The sequence below is a fragment of the Nycticebus coucang genome, chromosome 22 (genome assembly GCF_027406575.1).
Source record: "Nycticebus coucang isolate mNycCou1 chromosome 22, mNycCou1.pri, whole genome shotgun sequence".
NCBI classification, from domain to species: domain Eukaryota; kingdom Metazoa; phylum Chordata; class Mammalia; order Primates; family Lorisidae; genus Nycticebus; species Nycticebus coucang.
The window spans coordinates 29,438,883-29,462,091 of record NC_069801.1 but is presented as its reverse complement, the minus strand read 5'-3'; the positions used below and the strand labels follow the sequence as shown (position 1 = coordinate 29,462,091).

Here is a 23,209-nt window from a genome sequence, read left to right as displayed (position 1 = left end):
GCTTATCTTTGGAAATAGGGCCAGCCCAAGGCTCATTCTCAGAGCCCGTGGAGGGTAGGAGTAGAGGTTATACAGTGACTTGGAAAACTCCATCCTCTTCCACTAATGAAGAATGGTTCAGTAGCTCTGCCAACTTACGTCTGATGGCTAGCAGGGCGACGGGTAACATTACACACGCGGTATTTCCTCTTCATCTGTCCACAGTGGGTCACTTCCACCTTCAGGCCTGAGATATACACACTGCTTATCAGGGTTGGAATAGATTGCTCATTTGCCCAGGGTTGGCCTCTCCCCTGAACATATCCCAAGGGGACTGACTGCCTCTTACAGCTAAAGAGAAAGTAGCACTGTTTCCCCTCCCCACTTGGTTGGGTCCTCACCCTTGATCTCCTTGGTGAAGCGAACGCGCTGAGAGTCCGTGAGGGGCTTGGGCTGCTCATCTATGTTCCTGATGTCCAACACCTCACACATAAATTCAATCACTGGCTGTGCCTTGTAGAAGGCAGTGGCTGAGACTGTGGGGACAGGGCAGGAATAGCTCAGCTCAGGTTCTATCTTCCAGAATAAATGGAAGCACTTCAATTTATACCCTCTTCCTTATAGGGTACTGGGATTAGGGTAAAGGGTGCCAGGGCTGTAGGAATTAGACTAGGAGTATGATTGCAGAGCTGGGAGGGGTAAGGCTGGGAGTGTGGTCACTGGACTTGGGGTGCCCCTGGCTTCATAGCTCTCCCCACTCACCATCAATGTTGAGCATCATCTTCCACATGGCAGGGCGCACAGACTGGTGAAAGCCGAACCAGACCTCGCGCCCACCCCCCAGCGGGTGGTAGTAGCCCTCAGGCGGTGAGAAGAAGGAGCGGCCCACAGGGGTGTACCTGGCAGGGACAGGCAGAGAACTGGTCCCTCGGGCACAGGCCCCCACCCTGTGAGGCATCCTGGGCACGGAGGAGCCCTGGCCTGGAAGGCAGGACACCAGGGCTTTAATGCCAGCTCTGATTTTTTACTAGCTGTATGACTGACCTTGTGCAAATTTCTACATCTTCTCTGCTATGTAGGGACAAATGGGGTGAGGCCCAAAGATAATTAAGAAATTCAGGGCCAGGGCTTTAAACTATCTAAAGGTATATGTACACTTGCCTGGCACACGGTAGGGCTTCAAATAATTTTTTGTTGAATGACACACTGTGAGACCTTCATATGTGCTCATTCCCCTCCTCCCCCAACAGCAGTTCTGCCAACGCTAGCACCCCAGACAGATACTAACTACACCCAGTACCTCATGGATGCTAGGTGCCTCATGGCCACATCCAGAGCTTGCACAGACTCCAGGGGAACAGGGATCTGGCCACTGACCAGGGCCTCATGCAGCATGCGCCAGCTCACAATAGCTAGCCACTTGATGGAGACCTTAAAGATTCGATCCTTCCCTTCCCCAGGGATTGTCACCTCAAAGTCGACCTTCAGGAGGAAAGAAAGGGATAAAGGATTGCATTGCTTTCCCATAGACTAACATTCCCTACCTTACCACAACAACCAGATTCCATGGATTGCCAAGAGAATATGCTCCTCAGTTGATACAGGCTCACAATGAAGAATCCAAAGTAAATCTAGCCCTTTAGTTTCCAGCCACCTAGGCTCAGTGCTTCTGTTCCTCTCAATCCAACAGAAAGTCCTTTAAGTCTGTTTTAAGACTAATCTCCATATGTTTAGGATAAGGACAAGCATACAACAGACCAAATAAACATCAGCACCTACCCATCCCTAGCCCAAAAATGCTTTCTCAGCATAAAAAGACAGAAAAAGACCTCTGGATCACCAAATAGGACACCAAATAGGCTTACATGAGTTTAGTTCCATCCCATACCCTTGACACAGGCCAACCCTGACTCCCAACCTTACCCGTTCATTGCCAATGGGCAGCGCTGTGACAGTATAAATGTTCTTCTTTCCGTCATAGACAGGCTTGCGATCACCAAAGATCTGAGGCTTGAAATGCTGGACCATGTATTCCACCACTTCCCTGTGGAAGATAGGAGTGGCCTGTGGAAGCTGAGAGACTACCACTTCAAGCTTTTGGAAATAATTAAAAGTTCAGGCAACATCCCATCTATTATATTCACTCCTAACATCTATTCTATGGCAGTGCTTCTCAAACTTCAACATTCCTATGAGTCACTTGGAGATTTTATTAAAATGTAGCTTATAATTCAGCAGATCTAGAGCAAAGCTGAAATTCTTCATTTCTAACATGCTCCTGGATGATGCTGCAGGTCCTCAGACCACCAGGGCTCTAAGGAACCTGAAAAAGTGGGTGAACACACTCTGAGAAGAGGAAGCGGCTGAGGGGAAAAGGGTTTGATACCAAGGTCTATCAGGAACAAAGGCTGGTCACAGTGGTTCATGCCTTAATCATAGCACTTTGGGAAGCCAAGGTGGGAGAAATCCCTTGAGTTCAGAAGTTTAAGAACAGCCTGAGCAGGAGCAAGACCCTGATTCTACTAAAAACAGAAAAATTAGCCAGGTATTGTGGTGGGCACCTGTAGTCCCAGCAACTTGGGAGGCTGAGGTAGAAAGATCAGCTGAGCACAGGAGCTTGAGGTTGCTGTGAGCTAGGCTGACACCAAGGTACTCTAGCCTAGGCAATAGAGTGATATCTCAAAAAGAAAAAGGAAAAAAGAATCAGGAACAGAATGAAGACTGCTCAAATCTCCAACTGATAAACAAAACAGGAAAGAGGTCTGAACCAGAATAGGAATAAATTGTGGAAAAAAATTTCATCTGTTCCATCTCTCTGATGCCCTTAGTCTCACCACCATGTTTTCTCTCCATTATCATCTCTTCTTTGATTTCACTCTATCTCCTGCCACTTAGATCCCAGAGTGTTCATCATTCCTTCAAAATTCCAGCTCATGCAACCATCTGACCTCTCTACTTTTTGAATCAAAGGTCTTAAATACAAGTGGATAAATAGATCATTAGAAGCAACTGTAATCACAGCGTTTCAATTCCATTAGGCTCAGTGCTGCCCAGCAATCTTTTTCACATTCCTGATTTCTTCTATACCTCATAGACTGTGGTCAACCTTCTCTAGTATCTTCTAACTCCATAACTTATTCCTGCTTCCTATGAAAAGGAGAAGAGGATAGTATTCAAGGCCACCCTTGAATTCCCAGGTGTACACATAAATATACTTATATATGCCTGGGTCTTTTTCTCCTCCTTACCTCACACACTTGAAATGCCCCTTCCATGTATTTTTTTTTTTTTTGAGACAGAGTCTCACTCTGAGCTTGATTGGTTTTCCCGGAGTGCCATGGTGTTATAGCTCACAGCAACCATAAATTCTTGGGCTTGAGCACTCTTCTTGCTTCAGCCTCACCAGTAGCTGGGACTATAGGCACCTGCCACAATGCCTGGCTATTTTTAGTAGAGACAGGGTCTTACTCTTGCTCAGGCTGGTCTCAAATTCCTGAGCTCAAGTAACCCATTGGCCTCAGCCTCTCAGAGTGCTGGGATTACAGGCATGACCCACCATGCCCAGCACCCATGTTATTATTTTTGAACATAAGAAATTATGTTCAAGTTCACTTATTAGAAAAATTGTTTAAAATTAGACCACGATATAAGCATCTACTTGTCAGAATGCCAAAGGGGGGAAAAAATCTGACATACTGGATGGGTAAAAGTATGGGGAACAGGCACTGCTACCTTGTTGATGGGAGTATAAATAGGTACAACTTAACTTTAAAAAATGTTTGCAGTGGACGGCGCCTGTGGCTCAGTGAGTAGGGCGCCGGCCCCATATGCTGAGGGTGGCGGGTTCGGACCCAGCCCCGGCCAAACGGCAACAAAAAAATAGCCGGCGTTGTGGCAGGCACCTGTAGTCCCGGCTGCTCGGGAGGCTGAGGCAAGAGAATCGCGTAAGCCCAAGAGTTAGAGGTTGCTGTGAGCTGTGTGATGCCACGGCACTCTACCGAGGGCGGTACAGTGAGACTCTGTCTCTACAAAAAAAAAAAAAAAAAAAAAAGTTTGCAGTTTCTGAAAACGTTAAAATGTATTGTGCTAGCAATCCTCTTCCTAAAAATTTATCTTACAGATGCACTCCTACTTGAGTGCAAAAATCTATATATAATAATATTCAACAATTTAATCTTTGTAGAATTTAGAATCAAAGTAAATGTTCCTCAATAGATTAAATAAGTTATAATACAACAATTCAGTGGACTATCTACAGAACTATGCAAAAGAAAGTGGCAGATCTGTATAAACTGATGCATATTACTTTCCAAAACATATTGTTTAATGGAAAAATGAAAGGCATAGAACAAGGTAAATCGAACCTTATATTTTGTGCATTAAAAAAAATGTTATATATGCTTGCATATGCATAGAAAAATATCTGAAAGCGTACTCAAGAATGGCAATAATTAATGCCTCTGGGGCAAGGAACTAGGGGACTGGAGGTCAGGATAAGGAGGAGACATTTTTCACTGCTACTCTTTTTGAAATACTTGAATTTTTTTAACATTGGACACACAGTTTTCTAATAATAATAAAAGTAATTTTTGTAAGAAATATTGCTTCTTCTAAAGTTAATCCCTCCAATATCCTGCTATGTCCTCCTGCCTCATCAATGACATCTCACTCTTAGTCCTCTCCTTTCTGTCCTATACCTTTTTTTTTTTTTTTTTTGTAGAGACAGAGTCTCACTCTATGGCCCTCGGTAGAGTGTCGTGGCCTCACACAGCTCACAGCAACCTCCAACTCCTGGGCTTAAGCGATTCTCTTGCCTCAGCCTCCCAAGTAGCTGGGACTACAAGCGCCCGCCACAACGCCCGGCTATTCTTTGGTTGCAGCCTGGCCGGGGCTGGGTTTGAACCCGCCACCCTCGGTATATGGGGCCGGCGCCCCACCGACTGAGCCACAGGCGCCGCCCCTGTCCTATACCTTTAACTTCTCCTTTTCTACTTGCTCCATTAACATATGCATGTCTCATTCTTAAAAACTCTTCATCATTCAGCAAATACTGTAATGTGCTCAGCACTTTACTTGATCCCTATAGTCCTATATTCCCTCTCTCCCCACTTCACTGCCAGACTATCTGGAAAAGCTATCTGCTCTCACTATTCCTACTATTATTACCTTCCACTTATTCCTAACTCACTATACTTAGATTAACTAGCCCAACTATTCCATTGACATTGCTCTGGCAAAAGCCACCAATTATCTTCTAATAGCCAAATCCAACTAGCTATATTTTTTCAGCGTTTACTTGGCATCTCCTCCTCAAAAACTTTCTTGGATTTGGTGATACTACCCTCTACTGGTTTTTCTTTTACCTTTCTGGCACCTCTTTCAAGGTTCTGAGACTCAGGAAAGCCAAGGCTCCTGGACTTGGTGGCTTAGATGTGTATCACTTACCGGTTGACTCTGCGAGGACACTTATCTGGCTTGATGTCCACCTCGTAGTGGTAGACGTCGATCTTAGGGATGTCCACCTCAAAGTAATTGGCCAGGAGCTTGATTGGTTTCCCCACAGTGCCAATGCCAGGCCGGCGAGGCGCCTGGAACACCTGCTGCAGCGGGGGCAGGTAGGCGCCTGCAGCTACAACACAAAGAAGCTGGTGAGAGTAAACGCTGGCTATCTCCTAACTACTCTGATCACAGAAGGCACAAGGCCTCCCAGAACAGCAAGAGAACACAGAGAAAGCCTTTTTCCTGACACCCAGCCTAGCTCATTCATGTTTTTGTTTTTTTCAAATCTCTCTCCAGTTAGAAAAATTATCTATTTTAAATTCACCAAGTAAATATGTAACAAGTTCCTATCACTTGTTAAGCAGAGGGGCTAAATTTGGTTCCCAGTAACAAAGACACCTACCTCCACCAGGTACCTAGCAGACCAAGACTACCCTATTCTCTGCTAGCCAGATGTTCACTTCATTCATCACCATCCTGAACACAAAATGGCATCACCTTGATGCTCCTTTGCATGTAGGCAGGAGGAAGATCCAAAGGCCAAGTTGGGGAGAGGAGGGGCAATGTGTGAAATAAGATTAAAGAGACTGAATGGTTGGGTTGGAGAAAGAGAAAAGGAGAAGCTGGACATGGCTGTCCACACCTGTAGCTACTTGGAAAGCTGAGGTGGGAGGATGGCTTGAAGCCAGGAGTTCATGACCAGCCTGGCCAATACAGTAAGACCCTATCCCTAAAAATAAATAAATAAATAAATCTTTAAATAGAAATTTTTTAAAAAGCTGGGGAGGGAGGCTAAAAGGATAGAGTCTGGAGACTAGGTAAAAAAGAGAAGCTAATGTAGGGGGCTGAAGAAGCCAGAACTAAAGGTCACAGCAGAAAAAAGCTTGAATTGACCAGGGGAAGGAGGGAAGGCTGGAGTTAGGGAATGGGTCAAGATAGGTTAGAGCTGAAAGCTAGGACAGGAGAAACAAGGCTGCAACTGGGAAGACAATGATGAAAACACTTGAATAAAGAAAGACCTGTGGGGTTAGGGAAGGAGAGGTATCAATTAAAAGGCTGAGGAAGGGTGGCACCCATAGTTCAGTGGGTAGGGAACCGGCCACATACACCAAGACTGGTGGGTTCAAACCAAGACCAGGCCAGCTAAAACAACAATGACAACTGTAACAACAAAAAATAGCCTTGTGATGAAAATATTTCAAACTGTATATAAAACCAGCGCATGGTACCCCATGATTGCATTAATGTACACAACTATGATTTAATAAAAATAAATAAATAAATAAATAGCCGGGTGTTGTGGCAGGCGCCTGTAGTCCCAGCTACTTGGGAGGCTGAGGCAAGAGAATCTCTTGAGCCCAAGAGTCTGAGGTTGCTGTGAGCTGTGACGCCACAGTGTGAGACTCTGTCTAAAAAAATAAATAAAAAATAAAATGCTGAAGAAGGGCTAGGAGTTCGAGCTATCAATAGCTTGCCCCTGTGATCCCAGCCCTTTAGGAGACTGAGAGGGGAGGATTACTTGAACTCAGATCCCATCTCTACTAAAAAATAGAAAAAATTACTTGGGCACTGTGGTGAGCATCTGTAGTCCCAGCTACTCAGGAGGCTGAAGCTGGAAGATCACTTGAGCCCAGGAGTTTGAGGTTGTTGTGAGCTAGGCTGAGGCCACTGCATTCTAGCTAGGGCAACCAAGAGAGACTTTGTCTCAAAAAATAAAATAAAATAAGATAAAATGCTGAAGAAGGAAGAGACATTGGCTTCACGCCAGAACACCTGCAACTGCCCAGAAACAATTATAAATAATGACACAAGATTCTCCCCATGCCCCACTGATCCTTCCACAAAGAGGGAGGGTTTGAAGGGTCCAGAAGGGATAGTAGCAGAAGGGATCAATTGCAAGACTAAGGGGGCCCCTGGGAAAGGGGGTAGGGCAGGGGCAGCTCCAGCTACTTTCTCTTCTTTAGCCAGTTGGATTGTTGCCCCCAGTCTTATTTTCAGCCTAAGAGAAGCCTTTGTTCTCAGCTACTATTGTCCTTAGCAGTAGAAGACCAGCCTAGGTGGGTGGAGAAAAGGATAAACCAGCCCAGGACCTCCAATTACCAGAGCTCGGCTTTCATAGTCAGATAGGCTGGGAGTGGGAGGGGGATGGAGTAGAAATATATATATATACATACACACATATACACACACACACACACACACACACACACTCAGCTGAGGGTCAGGAAGAGGTCAGAACCATTCAAGGGAGGGGCATGCTTCCTTCCCAGAGCTAAGCTGTACTGTCTCCCTCTAACCACCTGTCAAGCCCAGCCCCACTCTGCAGACAGGGAAATGGAGACCCAGCCTTAAGGGAAATAATTTTCAGAACTCAGCTGCACTGGGGAAGTGAAAGCCTAACTACTAGAACCTGGCCTGGAAAGAGCTGGACAGAAATCGCACACGAGCCCATAGACAGACACACATTCCCATCACACACATCCAAATACACACTTAGACCTTGACAGTTTACCTTTATAAACTATACTATACCTTTATATACTATACACCCCTAGACTGAGTTCTTCAAAGGCAGGCATTGTATCTGCCTTAGTCACTGCTTAATCCATAGTGCCTGAAACACACACAGGAGCTGTTCTTTACACAAATATGAAATGAATGAACAAACATATCCACACACAAGCACACACAGCACACAAATGCCTGAACACCTGCAACTGCCCAGAAACAATTATAAACACTGCATACAAGACAAACACATATCCTTGTGGGTGTAGTTGGTAAAAGACACTCTTCCCACCTCTAAATTCTTAAATTCCATTCACCTTCTTAGTCTCTCAGGCTAAATAATCATCTGGTGCCTTGGGAGAAAGACATCCCCCAGAGCTGGGGGCTGGGTGGAAATGATGGGGGATGGGACACTCTAGCCTCAAAGCCTTCTCTTTCCTAAAAACAGGACTACACACCAAACTTAGCCTTAGAGCAGCTTCCTTTACAAGGAAGATTTGGGAAAACAGGGGACCCACATCCCCAATTCATCCCTAAACTAGGGAAGGCTGGAGGACACGAGAACCTCTCTCCTTTCCATTCCCCTGCAGTACAAAGTGGCCCCCACCCCCTTACCCAGCTCTCAGTCTGAGAAAGGGAGACGCTTCCCTTCAGACCCAGACAGGGACAGACGGCCACTTTGTGATGCAGATGAGGGCCCCAGCACAGAGGACAAAGCTTGAGCCTAGAGGGAAAGGGGCGGGCCCTTCTCTGCAGACAAAAGCAAGGAGGGAGGGTCTCTGAAAAGGACACTCCTCCTCCCCCATCCCCAACCAACCCAGAAAAGCAAAAGTAACAGAGCAGAAAGCCCTAGCTCAGGATTCCATCCTGGCAGTTCTGAGGCCCACATTACCTCCCAAGGAGCCAAACTGCCTATTCAAGACATAAACTCAAAGCTAGATAGTGTGTGGGTAAGCAAAGCCTAAAAATGATTTGTTCTCACATGAGTATACAGAAATTATTAAATATCTACCTATATGTTTGTGGGCAGATCAATCAATTAACATGTATTCTGTGTTGGGGCCTATATTCCAGGTTCCATATATAAATCAGACACTGCCTCTACCCTCAGGGAGTACCCAGTACAAGGCCTGTGCTTTGAACACACCTGAGCATAGAAGGCATACCAGGACAAAAGCCCAGTGAGACCAGCAACAATGCCTTAGTTTTGTGTCCTCAGGACACCACTCCCACTTCTTGCAAAAGAGTCCAGGCCTAGGAAGGAGAAACTTAAGGGGCCTCTCCATGCTCAGCTTCCTTAGTAAATTTCAATTATACCCTTTGATAAGGCTAAGTCTGTCCTACTAGGCTTTTCCCAAGGCTACAGCTAACTCCAAACACCAGACTCTAGCCCCTTCCCTAGAAGTTTATGTCTTGTAACAAACAAAAGTCAAGTATTTCATCACTCCAGAGGCCATCAATAATTCATCAGGATAAAATCATTAGCAGTCTAGAATGGATACCAGCTCCCAGCAATCTGTATGGACCTCAGGGATTCCCCCACACACACACACTCTAGTCCACAGGTTACTGGAAATCTAGTTCCCAGCTTAGAAACCCAGGATTTCATGGGATGGAGAGAGAGGGTCCTAAAGGAGAGAGGAAGTAGTCTGCACTGAAGTCAGTTGCTCCTTACACTCAACCTTAGAACTTTAACAGTGTCTACAAGGTAGTTAATTTGAGGGAAAGTAGTCACTAAGTACTTACAAATCACTAAATGGGTAACTTGATTGATGTGGTAGGAGCTATTTCCTTGGGGGAGAGGGAGGTTAGGTATAAAAGACACAAATTCTTCCACCAGGAAAGTAATGAAATTCATGTCCCAAATGCAAATCCGATTCCCATCTCCAGATCAAATGTAAGAAAGTTGGAGAAAAGGCCTAAAAGATTCCAGAGTCCAGACTGCTCCTCCCATCACAGGGTAAGACACTTAGGACACAAGAGGTACTGCCAACCCCCAGCCCATCCTTAGGACTCCAGTCTTCTTGGAGCAAGCCTGCCTCAGTTTCTCCTCTGCTCTTAATCTTTTCTCCTGATTGCCTGTAAGTGAAGACTATCATCCAGGACTTACGAGGGTGAAGGTATAAACTCATCCCTTCCCCCAACTTGTTTGTAGCAGATAGACTAGCTCAGCAACGTTGGCACTAATGACATTGCCCTGACAGTTTCTGGGGAGTAGAGAGAGGAAAAAAGAAAGATACCCAATGGGAGACAGCAGCCACTAAGATATTAGAATCTGTAACCTCCAGAGAATTCAATGGAAAAAGGTAATTATCCTTGGATTAAAAGCCCCATCTCTGTTCGGCATTGGACCAGAATGTTGCAAACCAGGCAGAAAACTCCTTCTAGGTAGACCTGCTCCTGTCCTTGGTCTCTCGGTAATCAACACCTTTTCTAAGGCCTAGCTTCAGGAGGATCTGCCCCCAAACATTGCTTGGGTCCAGTCTTTCCTCATGTGGCAGAAAAAAGCACTTTGGCAATATCCCTCAACCTATTCTTGGCAAATTGTGACTAAGGGGCCTCGGGGCCAAGTGTTAAGAGCCCCCGAAGATGGGGGAAGGGAACGATTTCCATTTACGTTCTGCCACTATAACCTTACAGAGAATGCACCCCATCAGCGCGCTCCTTTTTCCAAGCCAAACAGGGAGGGGGAAGGGTTGGGGTATTCGGACAGCCACGCCCCCACCACGTCGGGCAGCCCCTTCCAGCTGCCACCTCCCGCGCATGCTCCGGCGCCTCCGCTCCGGCTCCCCAGATTCACTGGGGGGAATCCCAAGGCTGGGTCCCCACCCACCGCCCCCTGACCCTCACCCCCGCGTCAGGCCCAGCGGGGCGGAGCTCACACTCCAGCTCTGGCGCCTTCTCCCAAGAGACATTAGCCTAGCCCAGCCCAGTCTGGCTGAGCCCCCGCCCCCAGCATGAGATAGTCCGAGCCCATCTGTGTCGCCCCCCTCCTCTCGGGGACACCTGGAGCCCGCCCCCTGCCACCTGCCGGGCCTTTCCGTAGGCCTATCCGGATCTCCGGCAGTCCTTCCATGCGTTCAGGCCCTTCTCCCAGACTACTTCCCACCCGGAGGATTGCATTTAGCCTCCTTGGACAAACGGGCCCCATCTCAGGGTTCTCTTCGCATGGTTCTCCCCCGGAACTGCACACAGCCTCCTTCAAACTGAGCCCCCATCCCATGAGAACCCCTCTCATCACTCAGTAGCCCTTCCCTCCTCGGAAACCCTGCTCTTCACGCGGAAGCGCCTTGGTCCTCGGAGCATGCACCATCCCCACTTCCCGAGAACACTTACCTGCTCCCGAGGGTCCAGCTTCCATCCCATATACCCGTGCGGAGGTCTGGCGGCCCAGAGACTGTGGAATCCAGCGTGATGGGCCTATGTACTCCGCACTCTCGTTGCTCGAGCTCCCGGGCCGGGCTCGGCTCTGCCACCAAGCCCGGCCGCTCGCGCCGCCGCCCCCGCAGTCTCCGTTGCCGCCGCCGCCGCGGAGCTTGCAGCAGCTCCCCCTGCGAGCGCCCGGCCAGCTGCCAGTGCGCAAGCGCGACCGCCAGGCCCAGGGGGCGGACGGGAACGAGTCAAGCCGGGCGCTCCGACGGCAACAAAGGCCAATGGAGAGGGGCGGGGGCACCGGGGACCGGAGGCAGCGGCCCCTGGTGGTCACCCATCACCATGCAGCCCGGCGGGAGGGCTCAGGTAGAGGCGCCCCGGAACGGCGCGCAGCGGCTTAAGTGGGGCGGGACAGAGGGACACCCCTTAGCAGCAGCCTCTGGCCCTGTGTTTTCTTCCCAAACAGGTCCCTCCAAACCAACACATAGCTCCCGCCCTTAGCACAGAGGCGCGACGCACATTACAGGAATCCCCACTTCCTTTCCCAGACCCCATCACATTTGAGCGCCCCATTGCCCAGGGGCCCTTCCTCCCACCTATCCTTCCAATCACCCTCATCCCCAAACCTTGCCTGCAAATCAAGTGCCTCCGCGAAGTATTTCGTGGTCCCTAGTCACTGAACTCACTGACGCCACCCTCTCTTCCAGGCCTAGTGTTGGGTGCTGAAACCACGGATATTTAAGAGACGCTGCCTACCCTAGAAGATGTCACAGCATGAACTAAAGTGAGACTACAGAGCTCTATTTGCAGGACCTGGGAAGCACCTCCCTCCACTGTCTAACCTAGACCTCACGCTTAAACTCTGTCAATCTGCTTCTACCTTCACCACGTCACTTAGGTGACGGTTTGTGTTGAAATCCAAAGGATAATTTTCAGTTATTTCTCCACAGCATCTGACATTGTGCCTCTCCTTCCTACTTAGCTTCAGCATTTTCTTAAGTCTCCTGCCTAAGTACTTTTCAGTCTTCTTCAAAGGCCCCTCCTGCTTTTGCCCTTTAACTCAGTGTTCACTGGGGTTCCAAACCCAGCTCTTACTCCACTCTCCAGTCTGCCCTTGAAGGTATCATCCACACTTAAGGCCCAGCATAGCACAACTATCCTTCCAAATCTCTATTTCCTACCAAGTTTCAGACTCACATATCCAAGAGTCTGCTGGACAGCTCCACCTGGATACCAGCACTTCAAATTTAAGGAGTCTAAACCAAACCCTTTATCCTTCTCCCACAAAAGTGCTTCCCCTGTGCTGTCTCAGTGAATGGCACCTTCATATCAGAAATGACAGTTCCTCTCTGTCTTTTGTTCCCTCTATTCAGTGGTTCACCACCTTTTGAGATGTTTACCTCCTGAAGTGCTCTCACATAATTCCCTCCATTCTGACTCCTTGTGCTAGTATAGATAGACCCTCATACCCTGCCAGAAGTGTCACAACCACTTCCTCGCTAGTCTTACAGTTTCTGGGGACTCCTGTTCTCCCTTCTGCTGCAGCAATGGGCAGTAAGAGACCCAATTCAAACATCACTTTCCCTTACTGTCATTCATATATCTTCATTCATATGTATTTTTGCTGTTTGCTTTACACTAGATGCTATGCAGAGCCCTGGAACTTAAAAGATGGACCGTACCCTGCCCTTACTCAAAAGGAGATTAATTTCTGACACTTGTCATAACATTCCTTGCTTCTCATTCAGCAGAGGTTCTCAAACAGCAACCATCAGAATCACCTGGAAAGCTTGTTATAACACTGCTAAGCCCTGCCTCCAGAGTTTGTGATTTGGTAGGTCTTGGAAGGGACCCAAGAATGTGCATTTCCAACAAGTTCCTGGTGAGGCTGATACTGCTGAGGATCACACTTTCTACAGTATAAACTACTGGTTAACAACAAAGACTCTAGAACCACATTGTGTTGGTTTCAATCCTGGCCCTACCATTTACTAGTTGCATAACATGTGGCAAATTATCTAACTTCTCTATGTCTGTTTCCTCCTCTGTAAAATGACAATGATAACAGTACCTACGTCATTGGACTCTTGTGAAAATCAAATGAGTTGATACATGAAAAGACTTTAGAACAGTACCTATAAGAATGCAAGCAAAGGCTCAGAGCCTGTAGCTCAGTGGCTAGGGCATCAGCCACTTACATCAGGACTGATGGGTTTGAACCCAGCCCAAGCCTGCCAAACAACAATGGCAACAAACAACAACAATAAAAAATAGCCAGCGTTGTGGCGGGCACCTGTAGTCCCAGCTACTCAGGAGGCTGAGGCAAGAGAATTGCTTAAGCCCAAGAGTTTGAGATTGCTGTGAGCTGTGATGCCATGGCACTCTACCAAGGGCAACATAGTGAGGCTCTGTCTCAAAAAAAAAAAAAAAGTGCAAGCAATTGTTGGCTGCTATCACTATCTGCTTCTCACATTATATTTTGTGCCCTGAAGACAGGGACAATCTCAGATATATGTCTGCCCCCCTTTAGTATCTGGCACAAGCTTTGCCTAGAATGATCAGTAAATTTGGGTTTACCTGAATCAAAGAGATGGCATTGAAAAAGTTCAGAAATAGGGCAGCACCCGTAGCTCAGTGGGTAGAACACCAGTCACATGCACCAGGGCTGGTGGGCTCAAACCCAGCCCCAGCCTGCTAAAAACAAAAAATAGCCAGGTGTTATGGCAGGCGCCTGTACTCCTAGCTAATCGGGAGGCTGAGGCAAGAGAATCACTTAACCCCAAGAGTTGGAGGTTGCTGTAAGCTGTGACGCCATATCATTCTACCAAGGGCCACAAAATGAGACTCTGTCTCAATAAAAAAAAAAAGAAAGAAAAAGTTCAGAAATAGGTCAAGCGTAATGGCTCATGCCTGTAATCCTAGCACTCTGGGAGGCTGAGACAGGAGGACTCCTTGAGTTCAGGAGTTCAAGGCCAGCAAGAGTGAGACCCCATCTTTAAAAATAGAAAAATTAGCTGAGTGTTGTGGCAGGTGCCCTTAGTCTCAGCTACTTGGGAGGCTGAGGCAGGAAGATCATTGGAACCCAAGAGTTCAAGGTTGCTGTGAGCTAGGCTAACATCACAGTGTCCTAATATGGGCAACACAGTGAGAATATGTCTCAGAAAAAAAAAAAAGGAAGGAAAGAAGGAAGGGAGAGAAACAGAAAGAGAAAGAGAGAAAAGAAAGAGGGAGGGAGAGAAAGAAGGAAGGGAGGAAGGAAAAGAGGGAAGGAAGGAGAGAGAGAGGGAAGGGAAGGAAGGAAAGAAAAGAAAAAGGGAAGGAGAGGAGAGAGGGAAGGGGAGGGGAGGGGAGGAAAGGAAAGGAAGACCTTTGCCATAGGTGACTAAGCTGGGGGCTCAGAAGAGAAGTTTGACTCCCCTGTTCTAAACTCAGCCTCATACTTAACTTTGTGGAAAGACACTGATCACTATTCTGACCCATCTCCAAGTGGCTAATAAAATCAACCGTGGCTCTGGCTTCTCAGGATCTTTCTGTAGAATGACCCAATCACTCTACTCTCGGGTAGGCAAAGGGGTAGAGTAAAAGGGAAATCCAGATAGCATTTTGGTTTTTTATGCTGACAAACTTCATTCAGTAGCTCACGTCCATTCCCAGAATATTTATTGGCTCCTTCTGGTTCCAGTTTAATCCATGTATTTCAGTTCATAGCTAACTCACACCTACGAGCCTCTGCTGTGTAGGCCAGAGCCATCTATCTACACTTTCTCTATACTTTCCAGGAGCCAAAACAATAAGAATGGCCTGAAAAAATTTTCCATCTCCATCTATATCTTTTTTCTTTTTTTATATTTTCCTCTTTTTAATAATTAAAAGATAGGCTCAGCGCCTGTAGCACAGTGGTTACAGCGCCAGCCGCATACAACAAGGGTGGCAGGTTCGAACCTGGCCCAGGCCAGCTAAACAATAGCAACAAAAAAATAGCTAGGTGTCATGGTGGGCACCTGTAGTCCCAGCTATTCGGGATGGACTCTTAAGAGAATTCTTAAGAGAATGGCTTAAGCCCAAGAGTTTGAGGTAGCAGTAAGCTGTAACACCACAGCACTCTACTGAGGGTGACATTGTGAGACTCTGTCTCAAAAAATAAAAAAATTAAAAGACATCATGGGAACAAAGAATGAATGTAGTACAATTAACAGACTAAGTGGAAAGACTCAAGAAAACAAGAAAAATCTAACATTCACTGCCAGGACCAGTAATAATTAGAAACTATAATGATAAAATATCCAATTCTATATATTTATTCTAAAATAAACTTCGCAAGATGTTTGTGATACACATATATATGAGAAAATATGCAAAAACTAATACAAAGACATAAAAAAAAAAAAAGCCAGACACAGTGGCTCACACCTGTAATCCCAGCACCTTGGGAGGCTGAGGCAGGATGATCACTTGAGCCCAGGAGTTTGAGACCAGCCACAGCAATAGTAAGAATCTGTTTCTACAAAAAGTAAAAAAAAATTAGCCAGCTGTGGTAGTACATACTTGTAGTCCCAGCTACTCAGGAGGCAAAGGCAGGAGGATTACTTGAGCCCAGGAGTTTGAGGTTGCAATGAACTATGATGATGCCACTGCACTCTAGCCCCAGCAACAGACCAAGACCTAGTCTCAAAAAACAGATAAATAAAACAGAGAGGCCAAGTTGTTCCCAGGTGGAAAAACTAAGTAATGTAAATAATGTTTACTAGATACTTGCTACTGTAGCCCCCAATTCTGCTACAGAATTGGATAAGCTTCTGTTGGATAATACCCAACCCTATGTATTATACTCCAAAAGTACAAAGAAAAAATACAAGGATGAATTCAAGCTAGTTCCTACTCCTACGAAAAGACAAATATGTAGATCAGTGCTGTCCAACACAGAAGCATAATGTAAGATGTGTAATTTTAGAATTTCTATTATTCTAAAATAAACTTCATGAGATGTTTGTGATACACATATATATGAGAAAATATGCAAAAACTAATATAAGGACATAAAAGAAAAAGCCAGACACAGTGGCTCACACCTGTAATCCCAGCACTCTGGGAGTGAGGCCTCCATTTTACATCACAAAATAAAAAAAAAAAAAGGTGAAATTAATTTTAATATATTTTATTGAACTCCAAATAGCATAACATTAAAAAATTATGAATATTTTACATTCTTTTTTATATAACTATGATATACAGGGTACATTTTACTAATTTCTTTTTTTAAAGAATGAACAGTGTGTATTTTACATACAATGCATCTCAATTCAGACTAGCTACATTTCAAATGCCTAACGTATGTGGTTAGTGGTGACTGGACTAGACAGGATAGACGGTAATTTCAGTGCAGCTTTGAGCATAATGACAGAGGCCCATGAATGACATGGAAACTAAGAGTAGGTATGTCTAATCTAGTCTGGGATAATCAGGGTAGGTTACCTAGAGGAGAGAGCTATTTAAACAGGCCTCTGAGGATGAGCAGGAATTAGCCAAAGGAGGGATGGGAGAAAAATGTACTAAGCAGCATTAGCAGAAAGTATGAAGGTATGAAACAGCACATATGCCAGGAACTATCAGTAGTAATATTCTAGTATAAAGATGGAAGCAAAAAGTAGTGAGAAAAGAGGGTGGAGAAGTATATCATGACCAAATCTGCCCATTCTCTACCTAGCCTAAGCCAGGGGAGGGGTAGCAAAGGCAACAGGTGGAGCTGTCCCTGGTTCTGACAACCAAGGCAGATTCACAGTTCAGTTCCACCCAGCCTGGAAATAAACTGACCCAAATCAAGTCTATTTTCCTACGTCTTCTGCAGCATCCATAGAGGCCCCAAAATCCTAAACTTAGTCTGACAAAACAGGAGAACCTACTAGCTTTTGACAGGCTGCCGCAGAGTGGGATGGAGAATCTTAGAAACATTCAAAGAAGTCTAGAAAAATGTACTGAAGTTTTTAGGGTCAAGTATGACCAGGAATGGTGTCCTCCCTGAAAATAGAGGTAGATGTACATCTATTATAAGTCAACCTGAGATGTCCTATCTTGACCCCTTAGAGAATGTGAACTAGCAACTCAACTTTCAACACAGAATCTACCTGGATAAGATTAGTACCTGGCTGCTGATTAGTAAAACAGATAGGGACAGAATTAACTCCTATTGTCTTTCTTCACCACCATTAATCCATGAGGGGGCTCAATGTAAAAATATTTACAATAAACATGGCCTCAGTATAGCAATATGCCAAAGAAGAGGACAATCTGCCCAAGTAGGAATATATAAGTATTTGCTCACAAGAAAGTGATAATTCCATATCCACTAATTTAAAACTTTGTATTATAGAGTGGCACCCAAGGCTCAGTGAGTAGGATGCTGGCCACATACACTGAGGCTGGCAGGTTTGAACCCAGCCCAAGCCAGATAAAACAACAATGACAACTGCAACAACAACAACAAAAATAGCTGGGCATTGTGGTGGGCACAGCTACTTGGGAGGCTGAGGCAAGAGAATCACTTAAGCCCAAGAGTTTGAGGTTGCTGTGAGCTGTGACACCACGGCCCTCTACCCAGGGTGACAGCTTGAGATTCTGTCAATATGAAGGACTGATACATATAGCATTTTTATACCAGTATGATCCCTTTCAAAGAAATTTGACAATATTTATCAATAGCCATAACAGTGTTTGCTCTTTGACTTACAGTTCTACCCAGTAACATAAACACTTGGAATCAGGCAAACCTGGGTGAAATCTCAGCTCTACCACATGCAGATATGTTACCTTGAACAATCCATAGTCCTATCACAAACTGTAACATCTTCATCTATAAAAATTTCATAGGGTTGTGGGAAGATTAAATTAATTAAAGTATAATTGTCTTACCACAACAAGAAAGTGAAGTGATAGATGTCTTAATCAGTTCAAGGTGAGCGCTTCGCATTGTTTATCAAATCAGTACACTGTACCCCATAAATACATCAATGTACACAGTTACGATTTAAAATAGAAAAAAATAAGTGAATTAATGAAATGGCCAAGGCCAGCACAGAGCTTAGAACTTAAAGATAATAAATATATGATAATTCACATACCCCTCTATTTTGCTCCTGAGGCAAGTGCTTTTCTATGTTATCTCATCCATTCTCATAGCTTTACTTTTCTCTACTATTAAAAAATTTATAGGATGGGCATGGCAGCTTCACTCCTGTAATTCTAGCACTCTGGGAGGCTGAGGTGGGTGGACAGCTTGAGCTCATGAGTTCGAGATCACCCTGAGCAAAAGTGAGACCCTCAACTCTACTAAAATAGAAAAACTGAGGCAAGAGGATTGCTTGAGCCCAAGAATTTGAGGTTGCTGTGAGCTATGACACCATGGCACTCTACCTAGGGAAAAAGTTTGAGATTCTGTCTCAAAAACAACAACAAAAAAATTGTAAATAAAAAATAGGAGATGAAGAAGGCGCCCGTAGCACAGTGGTTACAGCACAGGCCATATACACCAAAGGTGGCAGGTTCGAACTAGGGCCTGTTAAACAACAATGACAACTGCAACAAAAAATAGCCAGGCATTGTGGCAGGTGCCTGTAGTCCCAGCTACTTGGGAAGCTGAGGCAAGAGAATCGCTTAAGCCCAAGAGTTTGAGATTGCTGTGAGGTGTAACACCTACCAAGGGCGACATAGTGAGACTCTGTCTCAAAAAATAATAATAATAATAAATAATAATAAAAAAATAACTGGTCCTTACATCCCTTACCCCCTTCTAGGAGCTACCTCCTAACAGGTTTCTGATTTAAGCAAGTAGAAAGTTGGTGATACCATTTCCTAACATTAAAAACACTAGAGGAGCAGGTTTCACAGGAAATACAGTAAGTGTGGTTATGACATATTTAGCCTGCAAGATACGCTAATGCAGGTATCTCATACATGGTTGGATATACACAGTGTCCCAAAAGTCACCCCTAAAGTTGCCATCCAGAGGGAAAACAAGAAACTGCAGCTACATGTACTTTTATTTACAAAATATCATTACAAAATTTTATAAACAGGTGGCCAACATGTCGACAATATGGGACACCCTGTATGGTACAGAACCCAGAAAAGAGATTTCATTCAGAGATACATATTTGAGAGTTACAAGCACATAGAAAATAACTGAAGACATGGGCATCAATGAGAAATCTCAAAAATGGTGGGTTATATGAACAGAGAATAGAGCAAGGACATCAAGAGATGACTAAAAAAGGGCGGCGCCTGTGGCTCAGTGAGTAGGACACCGGCCCCATATACTGAGGGTGGTGGATATGAACCCGGCCCCTGCCATACTACAACAAAAAAAAAAAATAGCTGGCATTGTGGCGGGCACCTGTAGTCCCAGCTACTCGGGAGGCTGAAGCAAGAGAATCGCCTAAGCCCAAGAACTGGAGGTTGCTGTGAGCTGTGATGCCAGGCCAGTCTACTGAGGGGAACAAAGTGAAACTCAGTCTCAAAAAAAAAAAAGAGATGGCTAAAAAAGACATCACATAGGCATCAAGAGATGTCCCCATCTTGAAATGGTAATAAAATTCTATTGAATGTCACAATAAAGCAAGTCATACAAATTTTTTGGTTTCCCAGAGCATACTGAAGTTGTTTACACTATACTGTAGTCTAAGCATACAATAAAATATATTTTTAAAATGTACATATCTTAATAAAAAATACTTTCTCACTATAAAATACTAACAATCATTTGAGCCTTCAGCAAATCATAACCTTTTTTGCTGACAGAGGGTCTTGCCTTGATGTTGATGGCTGCTGGTTGCTGAAGGTTGGAATGACTGTGGCAATTTTTTCTTTTCTTTTCTTTTTTTTTGAGACAGAGCCTCAAGCTGTCACTCTAGGTAGAGTGCTGTGGCATCACAGCTCACAGCAACGTTCAACTCCTGGGCTCAAGCGATTCTCTTGCTTCAGCCTCCCAAGTAATTGGGACTACAGGTGCCCACCACACACCGGCTATTTTTTGGTTGTAGTTGTCATTGTTGTTTGGCAGGCCCAGGCTGGATTCGAACCCACCAGCTCTGGTGTATGTGGCTGGTACCTTAGCTGCTTGAGCTACAAGCGGCAAGCCTGTGGCAATTTCTTAAAACAAGACAACAATGATGTGATCGACTGATTTTCCTTTTATGAAAGATTTCATTGTAGCATACAATGCTATTTGATAGCATTTTATCCAGAGTAGAACTTCTTCCAAATGGAAATTAATCCTCTCAAACTCTGCCATTTATCAGCTAAGTTTATTTTTTATTTTCATTTTTATTTTTTTCTGGGAGACAGAGTCTCAAGCTATTGCCCTAGATAGAGTGCCACAGCATCATAGCTCACAGCAACCTCCAACTTGGGCTCAACTGATCCTCTTGCCTCAGTTTTTTTTTTTCATTGTTGGAGATTCATTGAGGGTACAATAAGCCAGGTTACACTGATTGCCCAGTTTTTCAATTTTTAGTAGAGATGGGGTCTCACTCTTGCTCAGGCTGGTCTCCAACTTGTGACCTCAAGCAATCCACCTGCCTCGGCCTCCCAGAGGGCTAGGATTACAGGCATGAGCCACCGTGCCCGGCCTTCAACTAAGTTTATGTAATATTCTAAATCCTGTTTGTCAATTCAACAAATATTCATGACATGTTCAACGGGAGTACCTTCCATCTCAAGAAACCAACTTTCTTTGCTCATGCATAAGAAGCAACTCCTCATCCATTCAAATTTTATCATGAGATTGTAGCAATTCAATCACATCTTCAGGTTCCGCTTTTAATTCTAGTTCTCTTGTTATTTCCACCACAATTTTGCAATACATTCCTCCATTAAATTCTTGAACCCCTCAAAGTCATCCATAAGGGTTGGAATCAGTTTCTTCCAAACTCCTGTTAATGTTGCTATTTGGACATCTTCACATAAATCACAAAATTAATAGCATCTAAAATGGTGTTAAATGACATCTAGAATGGTGAATCCTTTCTAGGCTTTCAATTTACTTTGCCCAAATCCCAGATCTATCAGAGGAATCACTGTCTATGGGATGTACTTCTTAAATAATATAACTTGAAAGTTGAAATTACTCCTTGATCCATGAGCTGCAGAATACATACTGTATAGGAAGGCATGAAAACATCAGTCTCCTTGGACATACCTATGAGAGCTCTTGGGAGACTAGGTACACTGTTAATAAACAATAATATTTTGAAAGGATTATTTTTTTCTGAGAAGTAGGTCTCAACAGTTTGCTTACAATATTCAGTAAACCATACTGTAAACAGATGTGCTGTCATCCAGGTTTTGTTAAAGAGTAAAATTTAGCATAACTTTTAAAGGCACTAGAATTTTCGGAATGGTAAATGAGCACTGGATTCATCCTTAAGTCAGCAGCTGCCTTAGTCCCTAACAAGAGAGTCAGCCTGTCCTCTGAAGATTTGTTTTTTTGTTTTTTTTCTTACTCTATTGCCCTGCATAGAGTTGCCCTGGCTTTGTTCACAACAACCTCAAAATTTGAGGCTCAAGCAATCCTTCTGCCTCAGCCTCCCAAGTAGCTGAGACTACAGGCACCTGCCGCAACACCCAGCTAATTTTTCCTGTTTTTAGTAGAGATGGAGTGTCACTCTTGTTCAGGGTGATCTCCAACTCTTGAGTTCAAGCAATTCACCTTGGCCTCCCTGAGTGCTAGGATTACAGGAATGAGCCACCATGCGTGGCCCTCTGAAGCTTTGAAGCCAAGCATTGACTTCTCCTCTCCAGCTATGAAAGTCCTAAACGCCATCAAGTTCCAATAGAAGACCGTTTAATCTACATTAAAAATTTGTTGTATAATATAGCCACCTTCACCAATGATCTTAGCTAGATCTTCCGGATAACTTACTGCAACTTCTCAATCAGCACAAGTTTTACCTTGCACTTTTATGTTTTAGAAATGGGTTCTTTCCTTAAACCTCATGAACCAACCTGTTAGTTTCAAATTTTTCTTCTGCAGCTGCCTTATCTCTGCCAGGTATCACAAAATTGAAGAGAGTTAAGGCCTTGCTCTGGATTAGGCTAAGGCTTAAGGGAATCTTGTGAGTGGTTTGATCTTCTATCCCAGTGGTTCTCAACCTTCCTAATGCCGCGACCCTTTAATACAGTTCCTCATGTTGTGGTGACCCCCAACAATAAAATTATTTTCATTGCTACTTCATAACTGTAATTTTGCTATTGTTATGAATCGTAATGTAAACATCTGATATGCAGGATGTATTTAGGCGACCTTGTGAAGGGGTCGTTCGACCACCAAAGGGTCGCATCCCACAGGTTGAGAACCACTATTCTATCCAGACCACCAAAACTTTCTCCAAATCAGCAACAAGGCTGTTTTTCTTTCTTATGTGTTCACTGGAATAGCATTCTTAATTTCTTTCTTTCTTTTTTTTTTTTTTTTTTTTGAGACAGAGTCTCACTATGTCAACCTGGGTAGAGTGCTATAGTGTCATAGCTCACGTCAACCTCCAACTCTTGGGTTCCAACTCTTGCCTCCTCCCAAATAGCTGGGACTACACGTGCCCGCCACAACAGCCGGCTATTTTTTTGGTTGTAGTTGTCATTGTTGTTTGGCAGGCCTGAGCTGGGTTTGAACCCGCCAGCACTGGTGTATGTAGCTGGTGCCCTAGCCACTAAGCTACAAGTGCCAAGCCAGCATTCTTAATTTCTTTTAAGAACGTTTCCTTCACATTCACAACTTCGCTAACTGTGTAGTACAAGAGACCTAGCTTTTGGCCTACCTCAGCTTTTGACAGGCCTTTCATACTAAGCTTAATCATTTGTACTT

General features: G+C 44.7%; 1 protein-coding gene across 3 annotated transcripts in view; it reads right to left on the bottom strand.

The window, feature by feature from the left end:
- Positions 1-11,579, bottom strand: part of LOC128574871 (protein argonaute-1) — a 38,157-nt gene extending 26,578 nt beyond the window's left edge. Inside the window, exons 1-7 of one of the 3 annotated variants that reach the window (XM_053575829.1) lie at positions 11,323-11,579; positions 5,425-5,608; positions 1,903-2,023; positions 1,280-1,461; positions 742-878; positions 381-515; positions 139-226 (exon numbers count right to left, since the gene is read on the bottom strand). In XM_053575829.1, coding sequence (XP_053431804.1) covers positions 139-226; positions 381-515; positions 742-878; positions 1,280-1,461; positions 1,903-2,023; positions 5,425-5,608; positions 11,323-11,347 — 872 coding nt within the window. In that variant the 5' untranslated portion in view covers positions 11,348-11,579. Of the gene's footprint in view, positions 1-138; positions 227-380; positions 516-741; positions 961-1,279; positions 1,462-1,902; positions 2,024-5,424; positions 5,609-11,322 lie in introns of those variants that run through there. The other 2 variants (XM_053575830.1, XM_053575831.1) reach the window with 2 other exon arrangements.
- Between the last annotated feature and the right edge of the window lie 11,630 nt (positions 11,580-23,209).